Source organism: Syngnathus acus, chromosome 6, assembly GCF_901709675.1.
Source record: "Syngnathus acus chromosome 6, fSynAcu1.2, whole genome shotgun sequence".
In the NCBI taxonomy this organism is placed as follows: Eukaryota; Metazoa; Chordata; class Actinopteri; order Syngnathiformes; family Syngnathidae; genus Syngnathus; species Syngnathus acus.
This window is the reverse complement of record NC_051092.1, coordinates 13,950,539-13,969,353: the sequence shown is the minus strand read 5'-3', so window position 1 is coordinate 13,969,353 and position 18,815 is coordinate 13,950,539. Positions and strand designations below refer to the sequence as shown.

General features: G+C 41.7%; 2 protein-coding genes across 3 annotated transcripts; one reads left to right on the top strand and one right to left on the bottom strand.

Annotated features, from left to right (window-relative positions):
* Positions 1-1,250: 1,250 nt before the first annotated feature.
* fancf (FA complementation group F) lies at positions 1,251-4,157 on the bottom strand. Its single transcript, XM_037253698.1, has one exon. It carries the CDS (start codon positions 4,135-4,137, stop codon positions 3,106-3,108), a length of 1,032 nt encoding a protein of 343 aa, XP_037109593.1. The 5' UTR covers positions 4,138-4,157; the 3' UTR covers positions 1,251-3,105.
* Positions 4,158-4,212: 55 nt separating this feature from the next.
* Positions 4,213-18,649, top strand: LOC119124061 (growth arrest-specific protein 2). Of its 2 annotated transcripts, none has more exons than XM_037253700.1 (8): positions 4,213-4,296; positions 7,486-7,647; positions 11,340-11,470; positions 13,826-13,967; positions 15,077-15,140; positions 15,209-15,407; positions 15,490-15,597; positions 17,638-18,649. In XM_037253700.1, exons 2-8 carry the CDS (start codon positions 7,503-7,505, stop codon positions 17,866-17,868), a joined length of 1,020 nt encoding a protein of 339 aa, XP_037109595.1. In that variant the 5' UTR covers positions 4,213-4,296; positions 7,486-7,502; the 3' UTR covers positions 17,869-18,649. The 2 variants fall into 2 exon arrangements, with proteins under 2 accessions (XP_037109595.1, XP_037109594.1); XM_037253699.1 differs by lacking the exon at positions 4,213-4,296 and adding an exon at positions 4,888-5,042.
* Positions 18,650-18,815: the final 166 nt, after the last annotated feature.

Below are 18,815 nucleotides of genomic sequence, written 5' to 3'. Positions count from 1 at the left end.
CATTTTCTAATAATCCTCCATCAAGTCACTGGCTGTAATTAGAAGGCCAAATTCCAAATGTAGCTTTGGAGTAATTGGTGTTTTATGAGCCTATCACGTGTGGCGTGACGGCACCTCCAGGCGATTGAATTGTACACATCCCTCCCATTAATAAAACAGGAATGGCTGCATGCTCCGAGGCCCAATCAATCCCTCACATGAGATGTGTCACGTGCTAAAAAATATATATTTTAAGGATGCAAGCTGGAAATGAAAACCAAGCTTCCCTTATGCTTACAAGAGAAGAGATTCTCGAGTATGAGCAGCAGGCGGCTTATTTGAAGCTTTCATCTGTGCTTACTTTCTCGTCCTACTGAAACATTTATAGTGAGCAAACAGGAGAGCCATAATGCAGTAGGGAGCGTTTGATGAAGGTTTTCTTTGAGACCAGCTCGACTTTTTTTTTTCCTCCCGGACACTGAGGCATCCAATGTGTTAATTTTCTTCCTGGCTCAGATCCCGTAGTTTGTATGTAAGCTCATCTATCACAAGTTGATCCACTTCCCCTCCCCCATATCACGTTAGGGTGACAGTTTGATAGTGCTATGCTCTTCTCTGCAGTGTGTGTTCATATTGGTATCGCACACGCCAAGACAAAGGGATGAGAGGCTGATAAGATTTTTTACAAGATAGCCTTTGTGCTGGTGAAGAACTTCTGATCACAATGTGGATAAAATGTTGAAAGAAATGTGTTGTGCATCTAAAAAAGGGACAGTAGTAAGGCTACACAGGAAAAAAATCAGTACAATTTATATTTTGTTTTGGAATAATATTCTTGTGTCCAACGAACGCTAACATTTTGGTGTTTAAAGGGGAAGTCAATCGACAGATTTTATTTGCAATATTGTATGTGCCCCCCGAGTCTAAACAAGGCATTCTGATTCATGAAAAAAAGTTTATGGAATATGAATAAAGCAGCAAAATCTTCTTATTTTTATGGAGCGGACTGACAAGAAAATATTGACAACCTGCCCATACACAATGGCTTAGAATGCACGACATTACTTACCGTATGAAGTATTCCCGTCAAAGTTGACATTTTGGAAGATACCCTTACATTTGTTCAACCTAAAAAATTACAAAAATATATTAGAGTCAAATAATTATTCAGATTGCATGAAATGCAACAAATTACAATGAAACATCTCAAAATGGATAGTCGTGTTTTTTTTATGCACCAACTGCGCTTCTGCAAGCGCAGCACAGCTTACTGGACAGTCTGATGGGTACTTTGCAGAAATATTCCTTAAAAAAATTCTCCAGTAACTGTGTAAAGGAAAATAAGACTTGCTTAATGCTTCTGAGCGTGGGACACAGGTGTGAAGCGTGGCCTCCTCACACCCATTTTTGTGATCTGTCACTGCGGGGGCAAGACAAGGCCAACGTCGGAGCGGCTTAGGCACGTGCCAAGGGAGGGCTCTAAACCCGCACCAGCCCCCCCAGCCAACCCGCCCCTATTCAAAGCACCAGATGGGGGCTGGAGTAGACCTTTAATGAATGCTATCCCTCAGCAAGCACAACACCCTCCACTTGTCTCCCTGCCGTTTATTGCCACACGCTGTCACAGAACCACATAAGGGGCGGGAGGGGGTAGAAAGAGCTTTTCTCTGAGGACAGTTCATTAGGAATAATCAAATAACAAGCAATATTTCCTTCCTCTAAACGAAGTTAACTGATGCAAACGTAACACAATCATCAAGAGTGGGCATCATTATCAGCTATGGTATTGAAGCTCATTAAATTAGGGAAATCATTTAATTTTTAAAAATGGGGCAGTCACTTGGTTTGCTGTTGACTAAAAACGACATCGCAGTTGCTGAGGGCTCAGGTAACGACAAATCACGGCTCAGATTGAGAATGTCACATGACCAAAAGCAGAAGGAGCAACTGTGACATCATTTTCAGCAAGTGGCAAAATTTTCATTGGACAAAAATGGCATGTGTTTATTTTGATACACAAGATTGATAAATGTGAAGTGCAACAAATAGACAGAGGTAATCATGTTTCAACATATTGCATGAACAAGCAATTTTAAAAAAAAAAAAAGTACAATTGTCAGTTAAAAAAAATACTAAATTTTTGTATTTTTGATTTTGGTTAAAAAAAAGCTCATGAAATTTGTGACAAAATATTCCCAGTCACCAGGGTGTTTGAGATGCAGTTGATGCTGCGAGACTACTTTCACTTTTCAAAAACCTCAAGTGAAAAAAAAAAATCTAAATTGCTTGGAACCATTTCATATCATTTGAGGTGTATTTCTTTGTATCTGGGGGCTGACATTACTCATCACCATGACTACATTCCCGCTGCGCATCACGTGTGAGGCTGTAAAACAAAAAAAAGACGCTCCCAGGTAACGTGTAAATTGCCATTTGCTCTGCAGAATTACCAGTGACCTTTTGTTTGCTGCATCCACATGACAAAAATCCAATTGGGAACATTTGCATGTTTTTACAACAGAGGAGCAGGTGAGACCCCGTTTAATCATGGTGGCTTCCCCCTTTTGTCTGCCACATATGTTCCTCCTGCCTCGGAAATAAATTGCTTGTGTACACGCCGGCCGTTACTCGGTGACCCTTGTCTGTCACTGCGTGAATTGCTTTCATGGCGTGTTAAACGAGCCGTGGCTGTGTTGGCGTTTGCATGCACGCCATGTCGGGGCCTCTAATCCGCGGTGCAGCGCATACCGGGTTTTGTGCAGCTCTTTGATTGAACACACAGGATGTGCCTAATTGATCCCTTGCCACAGAGGTGCTGTAGCCCAGAAGCAGTCATGTGAATTAGTATTCAAGTCACTTGAACAGCACAGAACCAATCACGCTTGTATTGCACAACACCTTATTGGAAGTGGACTCTGTCAATGCAGAATACTCCATTGGATTCTTTAAAAAAAAATTGAGCACTGTTTTTTGTTTATTTTTTTTTAAAATCTGGTTTAATTTTCCTATTCTCTAAACTCATTTTAAACATTTTACAGAGGAGGGTAAAAAATGCAGATCGGTGGCTAATATTTTAAAATAAATAAGCAGACAACCTTGACAACATTTGTGAAACTATTGCTCAAGCTATGGGTGACACTTGTGTATTTCTGCCAGGAGATCTCCCCACACACTTAGTCCTCTGACATCAAAGTCTCCATCGGATATCCTCAAATCATTCAGTTCTCTTTCTACAGTGCTCTTCAGAGCGGGACATACTTTGAACAAGATCACAAAACGCTCAGTCACTTCCCGCAAAGACACTTTGGGACTTGTGCTGCTTTGCACCCATTCGCCATCATCTATGCAGTACTCCATATCTGCAACCCACTTTTTAAGTACACCACCGTACATGTCCCTAAATTTGGGATGCTCTTTGGCCAGGTCCTTAAGAAGAGATGTAGGCAGTGTGAGGCACATTTGTTGAAGCAGGCTGTGTTTTTGCTGGAGCCAATCCTGGAGAAAATCCACTGAGGCAGTTTGTGAATGTGCGTTTTCTGCAGTCAGCATAGCGTCAGCGAGGACCAGACACAAATGTTCTGCTTCTTTGCATCCCTGGAGGACTGAGTCAAGAAAACACTGTGCCCGGCAGGCTTCGCCGCCTCGGCTCAGCAAGGCGTGAAGGCTTTCCATCAACATGGCAGCCTGCACCTCGGCACCGGCGCCCGACTGACCCGTGAGTGGACTGAAGATTTTTTGAGCAGATTTGCATTGAATGATGCGACTGCAAAGTCCAGTGACATCCTGATACTCTCCTGGTATGACATGAGCCGGTTTTGTGGAGTCAAAGAGTATCTTCATGATGGAGAGGGGCAAATGAGGGTTACTCAGCAGTCCTGTAAGCAACAGGTGCTGGCATTGTGACAGGTCCATTAAAGAGAGCTCAGTGTAGTCAGCAAAGACAGCTCGCAACGTGCTATTAGTTTGCTGCAGTTGCAACTCCATAATCCCTCTTATTTGGGGTTTTTGGTGGAACTTGGAGACAAGGTGCTCGCAGTAGAAGGCCCAGTGGAAAGCCCGAGAAACAGACTTTCGCTCCCACAGACGCACGTCACTACTCCGCGCCGCAACCGCCAGCAACTCGACCGTACTGGATAAGTTCTTCAGCGCTGCCTCCATGCGGCGCTCTTGGCGGGCACAGGAATACCGGCGAGCAGCCTAGGTGCTCCGACTTCCACGGAGGACGTCAGAGTTATCCCCGAAATGTTCTCCTTATGACGACCAACGCCGAAGCTACGCGCGAGCTAGCACGAACGGGCTAGCTGCAATGATACCATGGTGAGTTCGAACGTCGCGTAAATCCCACACGCTTTAAAAACATTTCTGCTATTAAATACACACATGTCTGCGCGAAATACATCATTAGTTCACAGTATAGACTACATAAACTATTAAACTCACGCTCCTTTCGCCACTTTAGCCTTTAACTTGTTTTGAATGTGCCGCTGGAACTGTTGTGCGCATGCGCAAAAGAGGTGACGTATAAACTTCCAAAAATAAATGCCGCTCTTACTGCATTCGATTGGTACTGTATTGTTAGTTCTTAAATACATGAGTAACACAAATCCCACGAAAGGGTAAATTTGATATAGTTAAATACCTGGGAGTCATTTGCTGAAAGTTTTTTTTTTTTTTGAAATTATAGTCAATATTTTCACTGTACAATGGCAAAGTGTGTGTTATTTGTTAAATAAAAAGTCTCCACAATTTATCTGGTCATGACACAAATGAAATGGCACAATGAGCATGGGCTACTTTATCGAACTGTTTTATTGAATGTAATCCAGATATGGCATAATGAGACCGCCTGTTAGTGAGGGGGAGGTGGGGAGATCAAACTTCCCTCCCATCAACTGTGTGAGCGTGTGTGTAGACAGCTCGTTGTGCAGAGCTCTCTGGTCTGGTCCAGTCTGTTGAGTAACCTGTAGGAGGGTGCACGGCAGTTTAAAGCATGAAAAGTAGAAACACGCAGCTCAAAGGACGAGTGAGAGGAAGGTGAGCTCCCAGCAGCTGAACTCTGAAAGGTGAGCACTGATGATAAACTGCCTTCTTGGACACTTCATGCACTCTTTGTCTTCTGTTCACAACTTGTTTGAATTTAGCAACTGTTAGGATGAAATAAATTGTTACTTAATGACAGCTAAAAGCCGATAATTGATATTTAGTTAGAGGTTCTATAGCTGTTGGGATGTTTTTAATTAAATAGTTGACTCTTGAATTTGTGTCATGACTCATCACCCTTAAGCCTGCATCCCGACTGGCGGATTATCTGATGTGGCTTTTTGATATTTAGCAACTGGTGGTGAATAGAGATGTTTTTAATGCCAATTGCAGTTGTAAAGTGTAGCAGTTAATCCGCTGCAAATCTATTCAACTGAATTCAGGCACAGCAATAAATCATGTGCGGTGCAGGAATTTCCACATGAAGTCATCCATATGTTTTATGAACTTAAATGTTATTTATTGACAGTGTATGTGAAGCACATGGTTTAGTAAAGGCCTGATGTATCCTGTTTCAAACTGAATGAACACAGGCTAAACTGGCACATGATCCCAGATGAGGTTTTATGGCTTGTGGGCGAAACACTTATTGCAAGTTCAGCTTGTTGACTGTTAAATATAACAGGTGGTACAATTTGATACACGGCACACGTAACGTTTACATGTAAACAACACTGAACTTTTGCCCCTGTTGACAAATCTTGCTCCAGATCTCAAAAAGGAAGGATTAGAACAACACAGACACTCTTGTTTTTTTTTTTTTGTAATTGATTCAGTTGCTGAAGTTCCCATCCGTTTGCTATTCCCGCAGCAATCTACAGCTAGCCACTATATATTATGTTCCTTTCATGGCAGTCACAAGGCCTCTATTCTGAGAAATGTTTACATTTATATCTTTATATATTTGAGCAGTATTGTGCAGGTCTTCTGTTCCTAATCCCGAGTCAACATCTGGATCTGGAATCTGACTCTGGGAAGCTGTAGCTGGCAGGTTTAGTAGGATGTATGCGTACAAAAGAGTCTAGCAAGGTTGGGTATGTTTTTTGACCTGCTCTTGAGGAGGTCAGGCAACAGCGTGGTGCCAGGCCAGAACAACAATTGGTTGTTTCTTTTAAAGATATTTCCCCAGGAAGATGTGGCTCAAACCTCAATGAGATGTTGAGTCACATTTCTGAAGAACAATGCAGCTTTTGAGTTAAATGAAGACAAATCAAACGAGCTACAGTATGTCAAATGACACTATTGTGAGGTCAGTAGCATTTTTTTAATCTTTTTACACGGTGGGGTCACCAACAGTTAAGGTTATGTGCTTCGACTCACAATATCTCCAACAATAGCAATCAATGTACTAAACAGTATAGTGAACAAATATCCTGTGTAATTTAGTACAAAATAATGTCACAAGGTCAATTTGTGTCAGCTCGTGGCCGTGTAGTAATGTCGATCATCAGACTTGATCAAATTATTTTTTGTGCCCAGCCAGTTGCTGCCAGTTTCATCCACTGCCTTGCTGACTTTGATCAGATGGAGTCCCTTCTTTTTTTGTAAATGGTGCACACCAGTCATATTTGTCTAATTCATACTGTTTCCTTAGCAACTTGGGAAAAAGATCTTTAGAGCCTTTTCTTCTGCTTCGGTTTCTTCTGTTATTCTTCAATCAAACATGCTCCGTATTCCTTACAATGTCATCATGTCTGCACAGCCGCGCTACCTCCTCCTCCTACTCCAAGCCAGCAGTCTTAATGGTGGAATTCCCGACTTGAAGCCTGAGCGCCTGTGGAGTAGAATGTGAAAGATTTTCAACACTTGGCAAAGGTGGATATTGGAAGGTTGCGTTTAGTGAAGGAAATCACATTACAGGCGCAGAGGAGCAGTTAAATATGGCTTTGAATATTGATGGCAAGTGCAGTCCCTCGCCAGGCCGCATTAATAAGGCCTGCTGCCTTGTTGAGTATCTTGAAGTGACTTAAACTACACACGGTGGACTGAATGCAAGACGCTTTTTCGGTTTCCTTCTATCCAAGCAAAATGAGTCCAGCTGCGTTAATGTGCTTCTTTTATGTCATTGATGTCATCAGATGTACTAAAAACCAAACCGCTATTTGGCCCATAGGATAAAGTCTTTTGTCTGTTGTTTTCTTTGTGGGAATTACAACCCAGAATGTCAGCTGTTAGATCACAACTTTTCACCCACAAATCACATGTTAAAATCTCGTTCAGCTTTATTTTACATGACACGTGCCATTTCATTAGTAACAATCTAATGAGATCCAATCATATAATTGGGCCATTGAGACTCACTGTGTGAAATGTATTATGTGTTATGGTTACTATTTTATTGTATGTAATGGCATGACTATTGCTAAAAAAATAGAATAAAGTCAAAAGAATCCAAGCAAACGGACAGGCTGGAAGTTTCCTTTCCAGATGTTCATGCGTCCTGTCTTCTGTCTCTCACTGCTCTAGGTTATCCATAGGAAACCATGTGCAGCTCCCTAAGTCCCAAACATCCGAGCAGCCCCGGCCTGACAGACATGCAACAGTACCACCAGTGGTTGGCCAGTCGACATGAAGCCAGCTTGTTGCCTATGAAGGAAGACCTCGCCCTCTGGCTCACCAATATGCTTGGTGAGCGTGCACACTAACCACCCCACCAGTCACTATCAGGTTATGTGTAAATTCTAGGATACAAAGTTAATTGAATTAAAAATAGCTCACCTTCAAAAAGCCTTAAATCAACTGTTAAGTTGTATTACCGTATTTTCCGGGCTATAAGGCGCACCGGACTATAAGGCGCACCTTCACTGAATGGCCCATTTTAAAACTTTGTCCTTATATAAGGCGCACTGGACTATAAGGCGCACCATTAATGCATCATGTCAGATTTTTGATCCAAATCAAATCATTCTCCATTTTATCTTTTTTATTTCAACTTCAGACGCAACAAATTACTTTATAATCACAAAATAATGATCCACAGTCTTTTTGATTCATAGTCTTCAGCGGGCCACTTATGATTGATTTCATGACACAATGCTTCGGGAAAGTTTAAATTTAGGAATTTGGTCCATATATAAGGCGCACCGGACTATAAGGCGCACTGTCGGCTTTTGAGAAAATTTGAGGTTTTTAGGTGCGCCTTATATATAAGGCAATATAAGGAAAATACGGTACTTTAAATTTAAGTAAAGCTGAACCACCAATCTTGCACGAGTCCTACATAAGCTCCTATAGATTTGCCTTAATTGAACAATGGGCATCATTACAGCTCAGGGAGAATGCCGCACCTGTGGTAAGGAGTCGTGGAAGAGCAGCAGCAGGCTTGCTATTGTCTAATAAATCACTGCGTGTTCTCTGTTAAACAGCAATGCACTGACAGAACAAAAGCATGAATAACATAGTGGCTCTAATGTGATTTAAATCTGCCATGTGCTTATAGTAAACAATACGAGTAGGCTTGAGAAACGATGAGTAAACTGGGTTTGTGTCTTATATGAGACATGAAAATGTTAATTGCTGTCACGTTTATGTCTAACATAGTAAGTATGGGAAGACTGCAAAGTTGTTGTTTTCTCTCACCAGTAAGAACCACACTATGTATAAATAGTAAAATGACTGATCTAAAACAGGGAAAAGCCCTTGAGCAAAAAGAATGAATAAAAAGTGGCACCATTGCAAAAATACAAAAATTATAAGTATAGTAAGTACCGTATTTTCCGCCCTAAAAGGCGCACCTAAAAACCTAAAATTTTCTCAAAAGCCGACAGTGCGCCTTATAGGCCAGTGCGCCTTATATATGGATCAACTGATGAATTTGTTGATCCATACTGGTTGTACACAGTGCTCTGCCAAAATGTTTCAGTATGTTTTAGTACGACTAGTAAATTACAAGGTCGCATCGCTTCCCAACATTACGGCAACTGTAGTCAGGGGGCGTCACCGAATAGCTGTTGTACCCGCGAGGCTATTTCATTTAAAAATAGGCTGCTCTGTTAATGTTTCGAGTAAATCTACGGATCGATATGGAAGGGAAACATAGGTAAGTAGTACCAATGCGTTAGATCGAACTTTAGTCAGTTCCGATCATTTTATAGGAGATCGTTTGAGAAACGCGATTGTTTACACTTTGCTGAGGCTCATGGGAGATTGCGAGCTGAGGCTCGTGAGACTTTGCGGATGGCCAATGCTATAACGATAGCTGCTATACGTACCAGGCTATTTCATGTCAAAATAGGCTGCTCTGTTAATGTTTCGAGTAAATCTACGGATCGATATGGAAGGGAAACATAGGTAAGTAGTACCAATGCGTTAGATCGAACTTTAGTCAGTTCCGATCATTTTATAGGAGATCGTTTGAGAAACGCGATTGTTTACACTTTGCTGAGGCTCATGGGAGATTGCGAGGTGAGGCTCGTGAGACTTTGCGGATGGCTAATGCTATTGCGATAGCTGCTATACGTACCAGGCTATTTCATGTCAAAATAGGCTGCTCTGTTAATGTTTCGAGTAAATCTACGGATCGATATGGAAGGGAAACATAGGTAAGTAGTACAAATGCGTTGGATCGAACTTTAGTCAGTTCCGATCATTTTATAGGAGATCGTTTGAGAAACGCGATTGTTTACACTTTGCTGAGGCTCATGGGAGATTGCGAGGTGAGGCTCGTGAGACTTTGCGGATGGCTAATGCTATTGCGATAGCTGCTATACGTACCAGGCTATTTCATGTCAAAATAGGCTGCTCTGTTAATGTTTCGAGTAAATCTACGGATCGATATGGAAGGGAAACATACGTAAGTAGTACCAATGCGTTGGATCGAACTTTAGTCAGTTCCGATCATTTTATAGGAGATCGTTTGAGAAACGCGATTGTTTACACTTCGCTGAGGCTCGTGAGACTTTGCGGATGGCTAATGCTATTGCGATAGCTGCTATACGTACCAGGCTATTTCATGTCAAAATAGGCTGCTCTGTTAATGTTTCGAGTAAATCTACGGATCGATATGGAAGGGAAACATAGGTAAGTAGTACCAATGCGTTAGATCGAACTTTAGTCAGTTCTGATCATTTTATAGGAGATCGTTTGAGAAACGCGATTGTTTATAGAGGGCTCGTTGGTTATTGGCTAGTGGATGCATACCGCAACCCTAGTCAACCTCAGTTTGATGCAGTATAGCTTCTATTTATGCGCCTTATAAGCCGGTGCGCCTTATATATGGACAAAGTTTTAAAATGGGCCGTTCATTGAAGGTGCGCCTTATAACCCGGTGCGCCTTTTAGGGCGGAAAATACGGTACACATTTTTTCCATTTTATAAAAATAATTTCTGAACATAACATGTTAGCTTTTTAAAATCATTACAGTGGCTGTAGCTAAGATAGCTACATAACTAGATAGTGAGCTAGCTAGCTATTTAGCTAGATAGTGAGCTAGCTATAGATGGATAGATAGATAGATGGATAGATAGATCGATGGATGGATGGATATTAGTCATTAATGTTGCGATCAAATACATAAATAGTAATATTAGTTTCAGCTGTCTTCTCGAGGTTGAGCGCGTTTAAAGCTCCTGAAGGGGCTGTTATGGTAAGCAGAGTGTAGGTGGGAGGAGAAATATGGCGAAAAGTCTACCGTTTGAGTGGGAGGAGGACACTCGCTTGTATTGATGAGTCATGTGGTAATGGGAGGCAGAGGCATTTATAGGACGGAGGAGCCAAAATGAAATACTTCGAAGTCTATCTGGAATAAATTGTCCTCACACAGCAGGACTTGAAGGGAGCATGTGCGTATACTGTAAGTCGGGAGCTCACTGAGTATTTCTCAAGATTTGCAATCTCTTTTTCTGGGCGCAATACAACATTTGGAACTCATTAAATGCTGTGAACCCCCAGACTTCCCTGCTATAAGAAACAGAAAGGGATGAAGAAAAAAAAAAAAAATCTCCGGTTTCTTTCCACAGGCACCCCTCCTTGCCACCACCTCCTATTTCACGATGATCTCACTGAGAAAGAATGAACCACTGGGAGTCAGTTAATTGGACACCATATTTTGATTGCTAATCTGCTCTAGCTCTACTTAGTGTGCAGGTTAACTGTACAGGTACACATTTGAACTATGACCTTTGTTTTTAGCCACCCTCCTAATGAAACACCTTTTTACAAGTAGCAACATAATGAAGAACTGCAGAGCCGCACAAGCCAGGCTCAACCAGGCGTGGCGTCTCCAGAGTCGTTTCTTGCATCACAATCTCCTTCACATATTTATGATGAATTTCCCGTGCTGGATTCCCCCTAATTTTTCATTTGTGTGTCCCTTGATCAGGCCTGGAAATCACCGCTGAGAGCTTCATGGAACGCTTGGACAACGGCTTCCTCCTGTGCCAGCTGGCTGAGACGCTGCAGGAAAAGTTCAGGCAAAATAGTGGAGACCTGTCTGCTCTCAACAATAGAAAGGTAGTCAAAATTGGGGCACTGTCACTATTATTACATTAGTCTGCTAAATGCTAACAGAGATGTTAAAGACTTGAGTGAGACAGGAAACAAGATTAGGATCAATTCTGTTGAAATCCAGATTTGTGATGCTTTTTACATCTACATTGCAAACCTGTTGCTCTTCGTTGAGCTGACAAATTAACCCTCCTCACACATGTCATGAGTTAGCGCTATCTAATTGATTCAAGACCGGTCGCTGGGCAGTAGCAGTAACGTTTTGTCGACCCTCGTAATTCCAACGTCAAATATATGATACTATTAAGTTTCACTCAATATGATCAATAGAAGCTTCTTTTGTTGAACCTCTTGCTTAATAAATGTCCATATGCTCATAGGAAAACAGTGGATATCTGTAAATGATTCAATAGCAAGCAATAATTGCCTACTTAAGGGGATCCATCCAAAATGATTTAAAATAATACCCGATGCATGTTAGTCAGTGTTGATATTTGACCAGACATGTCGCGCTAGAGTGATTACACGCTTCTGTCTGAGGGAGAAAAAAACAAAAATGACCAGCTCGAGTTTCTGTTTGGAGGGCAAATGGGAAGCACAAGACTTCTTTGTTGGCGCTTCGGCACGACTTGTTGATGTCTGCAGTGGGGCCGTGGTTGTGCTGATGACGGTGCGTCTCCTGATCCCAGCACAGATGTGAGGAAATGTTTGAGGTCAAGAGCGTGGGACGACAGAAGCTCCTGCTAAAAAAGTTGATTTCCAAAGTTTGTATGAAGTTGTTGCACAGAGAGCATACTGTATCATAGTGAGTGCTTTTTATTGCTATCGCACCGAGAGCAATGAGGCATGAAGAATGAATAACATCAGCCAAGCCTCCTACAAATGGCACTCCTAAGGTTCCAGTTAAGTCGAATGATGCTTCATCAGCTCATTGTGGACTTAAATGTAATACGTCAACACACGTAAGCAAATGTCCAAGTGTGTTCAAGATGCTTTCTAAATCCCATGTTTTGTGGGACTAAGTGATTCCAGCAGAGATGATAAAGTACTTTTTTGCGGTTGCTGTCTCGCCATCCTCCCCATGTGTATTGCTTCCATTTTATGAAAAATGGATGATATGTCTTTCTTGTCATATCACCACTGTGGGGTACGCTCAATGCAACCACGTCATTATCTTGTGGATTTTATTGCTGTCTCAGGGGTTGGAGGTTGAGTATGTGCAGATGTGAAGGTAGAAGTGCTTGGGAATATGCCTACCTCCAGGAAACACCAGAGTGAGTGATGTTGTTTGATCACCTTGAGTCTGCAGAGGTACACCAAAACTGCACTCTTGGTATGGAGAGGTACTTATAGTGAGCAAAAATCTGTTTGATTTCGGGGAGAATCTGGATAAGAATGCAGTCGGAGGAAGAAAATTTATTTTCTGCTTTTGGATTTCAAGAATGATTCAATACTAGACCATTCGATACTATTCTCTGCGAAGCTGAAAATTAACTTAAACAGACAAACTGAATGTGAATTAAGCAGTAAAATGCTTTCCATATCAGGGGGGGCGGCCATTTTGTCACTTTGTGTCAACTGAAAGTGACATCACAGTTGTTCGAGCTCAGGTGACCAATCAAGGCTCGTCTATTGTTTGAGTTTGGTCATGTGACGTTTACAAGCTGAGCCACAATTGGTCGTTAATTTGTCATCCTTTTCAGTTGACAGTGGCAAAATGGCTGCCCCCTAAGATGGATAAAAACTGGTGGATTTTGCTAATTAATTCATATTCCACAAATGCAAAATGAATCAAAAACATGTTCAGACTAGTAGAGCAGCATAGAACATTTTAACATAAAGAAAATGTTTGACTTGACTTCCCCTTTAACTGCTCTTGGCAGGAAAGCAATTGAACATTAACATACGGTAGACAGTAACGTTCTCCAGACAAAAACATCTCAAGGAGAGCCTGGACAGAAAAGAAAAATACCCGCAAAGACTGCATATTTCCAGCATGATGTCATCGCACCTTTTCTCATAGCACATATCCTGTATAAAACCACAGTAAGGCGAATAAATCTCCCCAAAGAGACGACGTGGGGGATGTGGGCCATGAGCATGTCATCTGATCTCCAATCATAGCGAGCCCAGTAACGTAGCCGCACTATTCTGGCCCGCCATCTCCCATATTGATCTGTGTGAAAAAAGGTTCCCCATCCTGGTCTGAAACAAGAGCCTCGAAGCAGATGGAGAAGGAAATGGTGGCGAGAAGGGTTTTAGTACATGTTGATGTTGCACCAGTTGCCGTGGGGGTTCCATGAATGATCTTTTTGATTTGGATTTTCTAATCATCTGCTCACCTGTTCATGTGTTAACTAGGTTATTCCTTACCGGAGGATTCCATGCCGGCGGACTGCGCCGTCTGGCTCTTTCTTTGCCCGGGACAACACAGCCAACTTTCTGTCTTGGTGTCGTGAGGTTGGAGTGGGGGAAACGTGTTTGTTTGAATCTGAGGGTTTAGGTGAGTGGATGCTTAAATGGCTTTGCTTGTACCAGTGAGCAGAAACTCATGTGAAAAATATTTCTCAAAAGGAAACACGATGATTATATCGCCTCAAAACCAAACATTTCTGTGTTTAAAATGACCACATTAAAGCAATATGATCATGAATTATTAGTATTTTTTAAACTAGCATGAATCAGGGTTTAGTTTCATCACTAGTTTTAATTTTTTTAAATATAAATTGTCTTGTTTACAAGATTAAAGAAAGAGATCAAAAGACTGACCAAAACAAAGAATATTTTTGCCAGAATTAAATTTTTAGGTTCATAAATATCAAAAATAATATAAAAAAAAAAATTCTGACATGCTTACTCCTTATAGCGTAAATGAATTGAACGTACAAACAAAAGCACGGGCAGAAGAAGAGTGTCAGGAAAGTAGGGCAACACTATGGAAATGTTTTCCTCAACCTAGAGTAGGCACAGTTCTCTTTCCTGTTCGACGTGTGTGATGAAACACAATCAGATGTAAATGTGAGCCTTGAAGTATCATAAATTCCACGAATATTCACGCAATCATCATTTCTTTCCCAATAGCCGCTGGAGCGTCGCTAATCATTTTGGAAGGCCACGCTTCACACTTATTGAGCCAACCGCTCAGTGAACGTCCTCATAACACTGAGCAGCTGACAACTGTCTCTTTCTCCCCCCCCCCCCCCCTTCATTCCCCGAAAGGAATTTGTCAGTTGAACAACAAAAAGGTTTGCTACCGTGCCATGGATGTAGCGTGTGTGATGTTTTGCTGTGGTGTGAGTCACATGGCGTGGTGTGCCTCCTCAACATGACTGCTAGCTCACCTTAACCGTAGATTACACACAAAAAAAAACCACCCTGTCAGCAAAACAAAACTAAAAACGATGCTGCTGCCGCTACACTATCACTCTCATCCTTTATGTTCTTACATAAGGTCACTTTCATAATAGAGCACTTTGACAAATTGTTGTTTTTTTTTGACCCCACCATGCTTCTCACTTTCCAGTTAGCACTTTTAATTCATCTTCATTCACTGCGTGTTACTGTTAGTCAGTCTGACGACCACAAATTAACTGGTTTTTTTTTCTTCTGTAGTTCTTCATAAGCAGCCACGAGAAGTCTGCCTCTGCCTGTTAGAGTTAGGCCGGATCGCATCCAGGTACCCTTCAATTCACTATCATGTGAGTCTTTACAAAAATAGTTATTTTGTTCTTTGCCCCCGCACAGGTACAACGTGGAGCCCCCCGGCCTTATCAAACTGGAGAAAGAGATCGAACAGGAAGAGAAAGCACCTCTACCTCCTCCATCTCCAGCATCCCCAGTTCAACCCCTCCCTCCATCACCCTCATTGTCACCCACCCCGTCGCCGACTCTTCCCAAAGTCACCTCGAGCAAGAAGAGCACTGGGAAGCTGCTGGACGATGCTGTAAGTCACCACTTGTATGTTTTGGCCTCGAAAAGGCAAATATGAATAACACGTGTGTGTGTGTGTGTTACGTGTTTGACAGGTAAGACATATTGCTGACGACCCTCCCTGCAGATGTCCCAATAAATTCCACGTGGAGAGGCATTCGCAAGGCCGATACCGCGTTGGGGAAAAAACGCTCTTTATACGAGTGAGTATGTGTCATTGTCAAAAAGTACGACGTACTGCTGTTTTTTTTATGCTGCTCGACGAGTGTACAGTGTGATACTGTGACGCACACTCTGGAATGTAAGTCGGCCATTTTGCAAAGAGCCTGCTGTTCTCATTGACTGGAAATGCTATTGGGATAAATTTCCATCCTCGGCCAAGCATAATGTGACTCATTGGCTATAAAGGCAAAATAAAAGCCACGCATTCCCCAAGGTGATGACCAAATGATTCCTTTCAAAATATTTCATCACATAGTGTTCAATGACCGTCAGGATCGACTACTCATCCAGGAAATGTTACTCAACTTTCTCCCGAGTGGAGAAAGAGGAGATGCATTCTTCAGTTCGTAAAGATTTGATTCATGCATTGTCCGTCCCCTTGGGGTGATGGTTACTTGGCAACCCTCTTTACCTGAAGTCACACCTCGGAGGCTCTGCACAGATGAGTCACTCTTGGCTGTCCTCTACTGTCAGCTTATCATGCAGCAGCTTCTCAAATCAAATTGACACTTTTGCGCTAAAGAGGATGTTTGGCTTTATTTAATATTGCTCTTCACTGCCAGAAGAGCTCGACATGTCGCGTAAGCTCTGTTTCGTCATTTTCTTTTTGTATGACTGATTGAATACCTTCATCTTGATACAGGTGGCGAAGAGCTTACTCTGCCTTTATTCACCCCAGCGTACATGTAAAGTCGCTTTTATTAATGTAGCTTGGAATCAATTTGCCTTGCCTCTAAGGACTTCACATACATGGCCAGACAAAATATAATTTCTATACATGCACATATATTCTGGATATTTCAAAATTATTATATACGTCTGGAAGCTATTATTCTAAAAAGGCAGCCTTTTCCAAATATATATATATATAATTAGTGTTCGGATGTATATAATGAGCGTAGTCCCATTTATACAAAGTGCAAGCTATACAGTTTGACCTCTGTATGTCACTCAGCACTCACTAAAGATGCTTTAATCAAAATTCTGCAGACAGTTGAACAGCCAGCAGCTGCTTTTAATAATAATAATGAAAAAAAAAAGCAAATATAATGGTTAGGTTGCCATAATGTGGAGGTCAGGCCTGCAAGCCACTCTCCACTCCAAGTATAAATGAGGTGGTTGTAGTTCCACTACCTCCGAAGTCTTTGTGAGAGACGCTGTCAAATATACGCCCCGAGGACCCCTGTCCTTCGCGGTACGTGTCCCAAAGCGGCGTGATTGAAACGCCTCAGCGACACGCAGCTCCATTAAATCCACAGTCACGAAGCCCGAAGGCCCGCTGCCGCTGATTGGAAGCACCGCCCTGCCAATGGCCTCTCGATTGATTCTTTTAAGGAGCTTATAAATGCTGCATGTTGCGCCGCTGCAGGGCAACAAAGTCTTATATCGCAGACTGAGGTGACAGTCTCACTTTCAATGTAACAAGAAAGCTCAGCATGTTTGTTTTGGGAAACAAATGTTCATAATAACTTGTGTAATCTTTATTCCGAGGACATTTTGCAGAGCAGCTTGCTGTAGGTAGGTGTAATGATGTGATGTAGTTGGTGAAAATGCTTCCATAGTGACGCACAAACCTTGAAGGCCATGAACAATGCTTTTGTCTCCTCCTCTATCTCTTCTACGATGTTGCCATGGTAACCAAACGTGAAAATGTACCCTGGATATGGCAGTGGGCCACTATTTGGAAGAAATACTGAGCAGAACGAATAACATCAAGATTTTCATGAAGTGTAGAAAACGTTACCTAAATTCTAAAATGTGTTCCATGAAATTATTAGTACAGTCTATTCTCTTTATTTTGTCTTGTAGTCAGTACGATTTCTTCATGAGATGATTCTTCTTATTGCATTTAGCACATCGCTTGCTCTCCATTTTATTAGGCACGTCTGGAGGGGCCCAAAGCTCCCCTGCCTCAATTCAATCACCTACAACATCAAAGTGATGCTCATCTTCAAGCCAAATCCCTAATCAGGGAAATGCCAAGAATCCTAATATATCTAATCCTGCTCACGTGTGCTCAGATGCTGCACAACAAACATGTGATGGTGCGTGTGGGAGGAGGATGGGAGACATTCGAGAGCTACTTGCTCAAGCACGACCCGTGCCGCATGCTCCAAATCTCCCGCGTGGAAGGGAAGACGTCCCCCGTCGGTGGAAAAGGCCTCAACATCAAGGACCTGACGCCTGATAGCTACCTGGTGGTGGCGGCCAACCACCGCAGCAAAAAGTCAACACAGGAGACTGCACCATGATGAAGACTGGAGGTGCGAGACGTTCATGTAGACATTTAAAGTCAACTGGCTGTACATGGTGTACATTTCATTTCATAATATTATAACCAAGATAGTTTTTTTTCCCCCACATTATTTTTCCTTTTAGTTATGTGCCTAAATCTATAACTTCATTGGACTTTTTGAACCGATAAATACAGTTTATATTCCATGCCAGTGGACTTTCAATATTTTTTTTCCCATTAACACAAAGTTGACATGTGTACCACATTAAAACTGTGACGCTTAAGTGAATGTTGATTTACAAAGTGAAAAAGAAAAAAAAAACAGCGAAGCCCAAAGTGGTTTGTTATCCATTGTTCAGAGCACTCCCATGTTTACATATACATAGTACTACTACAAGATATGGAAACCTCATTTGTATATATTTAGTTGTTTATCCATTATTATTTTATATACTCTCGTTTTATGGACTCATTTGAGTAACAGAAGTGATTTTTTTAGCATAGAATTAGCAAATGCAGTACATGATATATAGCCACATGCTAATGTATTTATGCTAATAGCACGCTGGCACTAAGCCCATTACTGATTCAAAAGAATAAAATTAACAATTAAAAGAGGACCGCTATTGTGAGCTACTTTATATTTTTGTTTCCCCGCACCTGCTTTATTTCTTCTACTTTGCTGCCCTCTAAAGGTTAAGAAATAAAACATTATTTTCTCCTTTTGAAGATGAAAAGCTGAGCACATGAAGTTAACCTTTTATTAATAAATGCTGATTAGATTTTACAACTTGGAATATTTTCCATAAGTGTCTTTTCTGACTGACTAGGTGAGTAAAATGGTGAAACAAAAAACCCGACATGACCTCGGTAGCAACACTTGACGCATTGCAGCGTGTCACTGGTAATTTAGATTTCATATTCTGAATATACAATAAATATATGCAAAGAAAATCCAGATAG

What these genes read in the sequence shown, in the direction of transcription:
- fancf (XM_037253698.1), bottom strand. Translation starts at nt 4,137, where the DNA reads ATGGAGGCAGCGCTGAAGAACTTATCCAGTACGGTCGAGTTGCTGGCG.
- LOC119124061 (XM_037253700.1), top strand. Translation starts at nt 7,503, where the DNA reads ATGTGCAGCTCCCTAAGTCCCAAACATCCGAGCAGCCCCGGCCTGACA. An exon ending in CTGCTCTCAACAATAGAAAG is followed by an intron (nt 11,471 to 13,825) that starts GTAGTCAAAATT and finishes TGTGTTAACTAG; the next exon opens with GTTATTCCTTACCGGAGGAT. An exon ending in TTAGGCCGGATCGCATCCAG is followed by an intron (nt 15,141 to 15,208) that starts GTACCCTTCAAT and finishes GCCCCCGCACAG; the next exon opens with GTACAACGTGGAGCCCCCCG.